Source organism: Acanthopagrus latus, chromosome 14 (genome assembly GCF_904848185.1).
Source record: "Acanthopagrus latus isolate v.2019 chromosome 14, fAcaLat1.1, whole genome shotgun sequence".
In the NCBI taxonomy this organism is placed as follows: Eukaryota; Metazoa; Chordata; class Actinopteri; order Spariformes; family Sparidae; genus Acanthopagrus; species Acanthopagrus latus.
In genome coordinates this window covers 2,982,971-2,992,215 of record NC_051052.1, presented here as the reverse complement: position 1 = coordinate 2,992,215, position 9,245 = coordinate 2,982,971, and the positions used below count along the sequence as shown (strand labels likewise).

At 41.0% G+C, this 9,245-nt stretch overlaps 1 protein-coding gene across 5 annotated transcripts in view; it reads left to right on the top strand.

Moving 5' to 3' along the window:
• Nucleotides 1–548: 548 nt before the first annotated feature.
• The window catches only part of LOC119032789 (SIN3-HDAC complex-associated factor-like), a 53,823-nt gene continuing 45,126 nt past the window's right edge, over nucleotides 549–9,245 (top strand). For 2 of the 5 annotated variants that reach the window (XR_005079036.1, XM_037122327.1), the window contains exons 1-2: nucleotides 731–916; nucleotides 3,971–4,098. Coding sequence is in view for 4 of the 5 variants with exons in the window: in XM_037122327.1 (XP_036978222.1) it covers nucleotides 3,971–4,098 (128 nt within the window). In the remaining variant the exon portion in view is untranslated. The other 3 variants (XM_037122328.1, XM_037122326.1, XM_037122329.1) reach the window with 3 other exon arrangements.

Here is a 9,245-nt window from a genome sequence, read left to right as displayed (position 1 = left end):
CTCAGTCCCTGCAAGGATACAGTATTACATTAGTAGTCCCAGATAAATTATACCACAGTGTTATTGTAGCAACCATGCTTCACTTACTTATTTATTTTTTATTTGCAACTGCTTTTGCTAACAACCAAACAATTTTTGCTTGTTGTCAGATGGTCCACACACTACATAAAGTGCTTTCCACAGTTATACACTAATACTTTTATTGTTGACATTTCTGAGTTCCTGTTACAAGATGTTTTTAATTAATCTTTTTTTCTCAGTTGAAATGTATATAGTGTATAATGTTGTTTTTACTCTTACAACCAGCTTGTCTTGTATTTATAATTTCATATTCATATCTGATAAAATACATCAAATCAAAATAAGTTAGCTCAAGAGCAACATAAAAAGTGTTATCAGAGCCATCTCGTGGCAGCATCCCCGTCCTGCACCTTCTCCCTTGGTTAACCACCTTTTCCCGCGTAAATGTCCTTCCTAACTTGGGCATCGCAGTGTGTATATGCAGGCACACGTCACAGCGGTATGCAAATCCTGCTGATTGAAGAAAATCAGAAAATGGTAGCGCGTGAGTCTCCGTAACGCGTTTGCGTGTACGTTTCTACTACAGGCACACCGTCTGCATCAGGCTGGGGATTTATCCATCTGGCTGGCCCCACATAGTCAATGCAGTGTCGGAATGTGTCGACCGGGCCTTCAAAATAAGCGGACGATAGAAAGGTGCTGGTGACGCTGATTTTAATCTGAAACTGGCAAGCGGAAGTGTTTTTTGTTATCCTTGTGTGAAGACGTTGCGGCGGGCAACGTTCTAACTGATGGTCTGCAGCGGCGCTCACTGTTATATTAGACACTTCGAAAACGGCTTTTTACCGCATATGACAAGAGGTGCGAACCGCTCAGCTTCTCACTTTGGAACAAGGTAAATGTGTTTTCTATCTTTGTCAACAAGAGGAAGGTTGTTCTTCGAGCTCGACGTCTGTCGGCGCGCAGGAAAGTTGTCGGAGGCTGGTGTTTCTCATTCCACATCTCCAGATAGCTCTATCCGAACCAGCTGTGTAAGCTGTGTCCAAAACACTGACTGACTGACCTGAAGGAGCACAAAGCCTCGGCTTCATCGTCACTGAAGTGGATAATAATTACTATAACACGGGGGATTCCATTTGCTTTTTGTACTGCGGTGTGTTTTTAAAAGACTCCACAGTGTGTGTCTGTTGGTCTGACGACGCTCTAGTGTTTTAGCTGGGTTTGTCAACGTTGAGTAGTTGCTCATTTACTTCAAGAAATATTTCTTAAGCTGCTATAAGCTCACTTTATGTTTTTCGTTGGCTCGTATAAACGTTACTCTGTTCATTCGCCCCGTTTACATTTCTGCTCAAAATGAAAGAGGGTTGAAATATAACGGTAGCTTGAAGTTACTCAACACATTCAAACATTGAATGAAAGCGTGTAGAGCTGAGCTGGTGGGTGTGCTTCTGCGTCAGCGACCAGCTCCCCCCGCGGTAATACTTCAACTCTGTCAATACGTTATATTCAAAACACAGAATGACTTCCTGTTTTAAAAACCCGAAGGCTGAATCAGTCAGTCCCGCGGCTTTGTTAAGTTGTAGGACCGACCTACAATGTTTCAAATAAAGTGTGAAAATCGCCACGAGTGCTTTAGAGTCTAACAATTCTAGTAAATAATGAGGAAGGAAGAGGGATGACATACTTTTGCAATTGGAACTTGGGATCAAAGTGTGCTGACTTCCCTAACCCCCAACCACACAGTTTCTCTGTAAAATCAAAGACAGTCTAATGTCCGATAATAGACGCACACGGAGGAGCGCTGCCTTCATGTTGCGATATGAGGAACAATGGGCCATATGACTGAATCGAGCAGTATTGACCACAAAGTTGCCATGTGTTTTTTTGGTTTGTTTTGTTTTTGTTTTATTTTTCCTCCATTTACGCCTTTTTTTTGCAGTCGGACGAATGTCGCCACAAAGCAGCGCCACGAGCATGTAAAAGCCTGGAGGAAGGACTGATTCATTCTGCACCCGGCGACTATGATAAATCTATAAAGCTTTGTCAATAATCTACAATATAACCGCATTACAGTGAACTTTGTCCACTTGAGTCATATTCAGACTGTGTGCAGCCCTGAATCATTGTGTGCAGCAAATACAGCATCACATCACGTCAGGTGGCAGCATGCCTCTGCTCCATCCATCCATCCATCCTGCCATGTGCCTGCCTGTCAGGACAGGATTACACAACCAATCACCGCCAGCACCACCGCACAGCGCCACATGTGACACGTTCAATATGATAACCGCAAAAAAGTCTTTGTAACATTTGATGTTGCTTTCCATCCCGTCTTTTCATGTTTTAATCATAGTAGGACATAAAGTGGGTTTAAACCTGCGTCTGAGCGATTACAGTGCTTGTGGATCACCTACAGTCAGCATCCCTCAAGCCTCCAGTTGCATCAGCACCACAGTTGCGTAAGTGGCAGCCGGGCCGCACTTTTCCTTCCTCCGTGATGCGCAGCATGATAACCTGGCTCATTCACCAAAGGCGCGCGCGCGCACACACACACACACACATTTCCTCACTCCACGATCAAAATAGTTTTTCTGTTTCTGCTGTCATTTCTCTATTTGTTCACTCTCTGGTACAGCTGAGGCTTTAACAGCTGGGCAGTTGCTGGCAGCTTTGTTTTTAGTCATAGACCCAACAGCAGCTGGGCAAGTGATAGTTTCACTCCATCCAAAGGTGCATTCCTGTACTCAAGCAGAGCAGCGCTTTCTTGAGCAGGTTTTTTATGGTCTGGATTGTTAGCTCGATTTGACCATTTCATTGTGGCTATGCTGGACACTTCATCTGGAACCCATGTCTTGCAAACATAGATTTAAGAGCGCTGATGACATACTGGCTTCCTGTTTGGGGCAGTTTGGCAATTTCAGGGTACTTTGATCAAAGTGAATATCTGCTGTGTGTAGATTACTACTCAAAGTGGAAGAGGTCCACACCTAGTTTTGCCCGTGACCTTTATGGAATGACATGGCATATAAGTGGTTCTTTTACATTACCCTTTTGAAGGTGTTACAGACTACACACTGCCACACCATGTCCTCAGTCTGTTTGGACATGCTGTGCCAAAACAGTACAGCTCGTGCTCTCTCTTTACATTTGACAATCCCTTAATGTGTCTTGTGAATTTTCTGAAGCATTTATGCTCTCAGTCTGTGAGGGACCACAAGTCTGGTGTTCTTAAACAAGTCCTTCTGATCAAATGAGCTCCTCTCTGAATGTCCAGTATTTTTTATTTCAGTCGGAACTTGGCTAACCTGTTCAGGCCATCCCAACTGAACTGCTTCCATCACCAACTGCAGTTCACCATCCTCAGCAGTTGCAGTTTTGAACTAATTCAGTATGTGTGCAGATGAAAGATTAACTTCTATTTCTTCCTGAAGTAGTTGTTCAGTCTGTTCTTGTACGTAAACTCTGCTGAGTGTATCTGCGATGAGCAAGACTTGTGGGCTACATCCAAGTCAAAAGTCTGCAGTTTCATTAGCATCCTCTGCAATCTGGGAGGGGCTTTTTGTAGTCCTTTTTCGAATACTGACTCAAGAGGTTTATGGTCAGACTCCACTTGCACCCGTTGTCCATACAGGTACTGTTTGGAAGGACAAACTGTTTCCAAATTGAAGTATTCGTTTGTCAAGATCTGATGTGTGATTAAAGTGTCCCTTAATTTTTTGAGCATACATGCATATCTATGTCTATCTATATCTGTGTCAATATATGTGTCTATGTGAAATTCTAATAAATGAAGTGTTTGTTAAACAAAAAACCCAGTTTTTCTTCTTATAAGGGTCATTGTAACCGATCAATAATGATAATTTTATAATGCCTTATACAGTGAAACCAAAATACTTTTTCAGAATGTTATCTTACCATTGCAACTCTATCTCTGCCTGTGTTGCTGCAGATGTTTGGCTTCCACAAACCAAAGATGTACCGTAGCATAGATGGCTGCTGCATCTGCAGATCCAAATCATCTAGCTCCCGCTTCACTGACAGCCAGCGCTATGAGAATGACTTCAAGAGCTGCTTTGGGTGAGTCAGCAGCACCTTCCACAGATCCAAATAGTGGAGGTAGGGAACACTGAGACAGTTTAACTTAGGTCTCCCTTGTTCATGTGGACCTTTTAGGATTCACAAAGTAGTGAGGTTTTGAAACTATGATACAATGATGGTGTGTGAATCTCTTACACTCTGTACCTTCATACAGTATGCAGATGCTGATTTTCCAGCATGACTTGGCACCTGCCTTCATTGCCAAAACTGGTTTGCTTACCATGGTTTTACTGTGCTTGACTGCAACATTGGCGTGTTGGCTGGCCAGTGTTTTACCTGCTTTATAGAGGGTCTCACTATTCATATAGTGAGATGCATCCTCACAAGCAGGTTCACTACGCATGTACACTCTGCTTTAATGATTAGAGAGGCTGCTTTCAATCATTGAAAGGTTTCCTTTCCATGCACACAGTAATGTCACTGTAGCAAACATCATGGCTCATTTTAAGCAGCAAAACTCAAATCTTTAGTCATAAACAGGACAGTACAGGAGCTACTCTCCAGACAAAACAGCAGTGATGGACCTCAGGAGTTGGGAGAGTTCAATAATCAGTGGAAGTTAAACTCTTGTCTCTCTTGAGGGGGAGACTCACTTCATGTTTCTGCTACTGGAGTCCATTGCAGGTTACATTATTAATATGTTCCTCATTAAAGATTAATAATTTGCATACCCCATCCCCTGTTAATCACAATGATAGTATGTATTATCCACTCACCACATTACAAACACATTACTTTCACGATGAAATGGACTAGTCCTTGACAGACTGCAAAAGATGAACACAAACGACACTCCAGTCCAGTTGGTGGCGGTAATGCACCATTTGCCAACCGCCAATAAACCACACAGAAGGAGAAGAATAAACAAACACACACAGAGTAAAAGCTAAAATGAAACGAAACTGTCTGAGCAGTTCGAATAAACGGAAAAATAAAAAAAGGCGTGGAGAAATATATAGCAAAGCTGACAAACTATTTTACCACTGCTGTTACCGGGGATACAGTCAACAACACCCAAAGTGTTGGATATTCCAGCACCCCAACAGCAGCAGCAGCTAACGTTAGCTGTTAAGTGTCTGTGAGGCCCCATCCAGACGACAACGCTCTTTTGCGAAAACGCACATGTATTGCATCATACGGATCCTGAAAACGCAGCGTCTGAAAACGCACTTTTTTTGAAAAAGTCTCAGGGTGGAAAAATCTGGAAACGTAGCCCTGCCGTTGTCGTGTGGACGACAAATCCGCATACTTTCCAAAACGATGACGCTATTGCCCCACCCCTCGACCTTTTGCCTCTGACGTCTGAACCCCGCAAGGTCTCATAACAACAACAACAACAACAACAATAATAATGGCAGACTACATGCTTGTGTTCGTGCTGCAGAAGATATTGAGCCTTTCTTGCAACTTACATGCCTTGTGGTTGAGTGTGAGTCGCAGCAGCAGTTCAACCTTATTACCGCTCTACGTAAACGATTCTGGTTTTCTTGCACTAGCCATTTTCATCTTCTTCTTGTTGTGTTTGGTTTCTCCGTCTACTGTCTGTTTGATTACAGCGTGCAAGCTTTATGCGCATGCTCCGTGTATTCTTCTCCAGTTTTGGTGAATATCAAGCGCCACCTATAGGCCTGAAAGATAAACTACAGCATTTTCAGCTGTTTTCAGTGGATCCGTGTGGTTGCAAATATTTCGCCTGTGTGGATGGTGCCTCACGTTGACACAGACAAGGTGGAGGAGTTGTCCACTGATGGCCATTTTGACAGCAATGATGACAATGGTGGGGTTCTGGTGAGTCAACCTATTTCTGCCAGTTGTAGCCCTAGCCCTAGCTGTGCTAATCCAGCTGCCACCAACCAAAGCACTGTAGACTTACTAACAGAGACCCAAAAAGAAGGTAATCATTTAAGAATACAAAAAAATATTATTTCTTAATCTCAATCATTGATCTACTGTTGTTTTTTAACCTCTCACTTCATAATAGTAGAAAGAAGAAGCCCGATCATCACTAACATCTGGACAACTAGGTAATTGACTTCACCTTTTATTGGACAAAAAAAAAATAGGCCCACATTCATTTTGTTCATAGACCATACTGTTAGTTTGGGCCCCTAAATTGCTAAATCCGGCACTGATGGTAGTGTAAGAGTGCCCCGCACATTGAAAATGAGCTTGCCTGAAAACCAAACTGTGGTAAATCTTAAAAGTGCCTCTTTCATCGTAATTATGCTTTTAAACAAAATTTTGTCTCATATACATTCACAAATAAAGCCTAGGTTGCTTTTTGACGAGAGTTTCACTTTAAATAGAGCCTTTCTTAAAATATAAACTGTTTCAAGATTTCAACGTTCAATAGAATAAGAATCAAAGATATAATACACAGGCAAGGCTAAAACTAAGAATTGTTTGAGCTTGTGAAATGTAGTAAGTTGTAGTAAGTGTGTGTGTGTGTGTGTGTGTGTGTGTGTGTATATATATATATATATATATATATATATATATATATATATATATATATATATATATATATATATATATATATATATATATATATATATATATATATATATATATATATATATATATATATATATATATATATATATATATTCATTCATTCATTCATTCATTTTGAGGTGGCTTGAACACTACTATTCCACACAGAGATGCCGGACCACTGTTATACGAGTGCTACAGAGCACACAGTGACAGTGTAGGTGACAGTGTTGATGCCTGTCCACATAGCAATGTGCCCAAAAGGACAAACCACAAAGATTAGCAGCCCAGTAGTAATATCGAAAATTTTGAAGTGCTAGGCTGCCATCCTGCTTTGACTTCTGCAGGTGTTCTTTATGCAAACAGGGTTTCTTGCTGTTCTGAATCAAGCTTTTTAAAATAAGCATTGGAGATGAACACAGGAAGGCTCTGAAATAAGTATAAATACCTTGGTAACTCAGACATTTTGACAACATTCACTCTCCCAACCAATGAGAGTGGAAGGAGTGACCGGCTAGATAAGTCCTGCGGAACTTTGTGTTGCAATGCGTCGAAATTATTTTTTAAAGAGATCACAAAAATTTCTTGTTACAATGACCCAATTTCTTGTTACAATGAACAAAACTGTTAGCAGCCGTTTTAAAGGGCATTGTAATATTTTGTAATGTTTTAGTCAAATTTAGTGGCAATAATTCGCTCTTATGTAGATTTAGTTTATACCCTGAGATTTCTCCAAATTTTGCAAGAAGCTCCAGAATGAGCGGAATAGTAGTCTCAGCCTTGGACACAAATAATAACAGATCATCAGCATACGATGATGGTTTATGTTCAGTGCCAAGTCTTGTAATGCCATGGATATGGTTGTTTCTTATCGCTATGGCTAGAGGCTCAATAGTTAGCACAAAAAGAAGGGGGCTAAGAGGACATCCCTGACGGTACCACGATGTAGCCTGAACAATTTTGAATAATGGTTATTTGTTAGTACCATTGCTGAAGGGCAAGCATACAGTAGTCTAACCCATGATATAAATGTATCACCAAACCCAAACCTAAGCAAAGTCTCAAACAGGTAGACCTACTCCACTCTGTTGAATGCCTTCTCTGCATCCATGGAAAGAAGGCATTCAGAATCAGTCTGGCACGGAGTGTATATGATATTAAACAAATGACGGACACTGAAAAAGGAGCGCCTGTCTTTCACAAAACCAGTCTGGTCTGATGATATAATATGGGTCAAAACCCCTTGTAGACGACAGACCAATACTTTGGCCAGAATTTTATAATCACAGTTTAAAAGTGAGATTGGCCTGTAAGACACACACTCTAAGGGGTTTTTACCTTTTTTCGTGAGCGGTGTTATACAAGCCTGATTCAAAGTATCAGGAAGAGTCCCCCTATTTAGAGAGTCTACGAATACTTATGCAAAAACAGGTGTTAATTGTTTGAAAACACTGCGTAAAACTCACTCGGCAAGCCATCAGGGCCAGGTGATTTCCCGGGTTGTAATGATCTGATTGCCTCCTCAATCTCCTGCAGCTGCATTGGTGCCTCCAAGGCAGTGACCTGATCTGGAGACAAAGTTGGAATAGGCAGATCTCTAAAGAAGTTAAGTGAGGCAGAAGGGTCACAAGAATTATTAGAGCTATAAAGATCGTGGTAGTAACACTGAAATGCATCATTTATTTTATTCGCGAGTCAGTGACAGTCTTCACCCCTGGCATGCTTCAGCTGTCTTGCCAGAACCTCCTCTGCTCTGTCTCCGTGCTCATAAATATTTCTCAGATTTTTTAACAATAAATTTTCAATGGTGTGTGAAGTAAATATGTCATACTCTGTATTTAGTTTCAAACGTTCTTTGTACAGATCTGGGGAGGGAGTTTGTGCATTCTTCTTATCTAAATCAGCTATTTGTTCTTCCATCTCCACTTGTTTTGATTTTGAGTCCCTTTTTTTTGTTGCCATAAATGATATTACATTAAGAGCCTCCCATACAGTCGCCATGGAAACATCTGGTGTCATATTTATATCTAAAAACAGAGATTTGGTCGGACATGAAGTTCAGAAAGTTTTCATCAGATAGCTGAAGAGAATTAAATCTCCACGTCCCTCTGGGCGTTATAACATCAGGGATGTTCAGTTTAAGTAAAAGAGGAGCATGATGTGATACTACTATAGGGTGGTATTCACATGACTGAACCTCCGCTGTTAATTTATTATCAATAAAAAAGTAATCAATTCTGCTATAGGTTTGATGAGCACATGAAAAGAGAATATTGCCTGTCTTTTGGATGTAAAAAGCGCCAGATATCGGTAATGCCTTAAAGTGGGAAGAAATAACTGTATATAGTATACAGATTTAGTTGTTGCATATCCCAGCCTTAAAGATGACCTATCCATCCTGGGGTCCAGACAGAAATTAAAGTCCCCTCCCATAATCAGCAGGTGTGAATTTAAGCAAGGGAGCCGATTAGTGACATGGGAAAAAAACTGAGGGACATCACAGTTTAGAGCATATATGTTGGCTAAAATAACATTACGATTATAAAGTTTACCGGTTACTAAAACGCACCATCCATTGGGATCGGCTGCAACTATGGAAGGTGTGAAGGAGATGCCTTTATTTATTAATATTG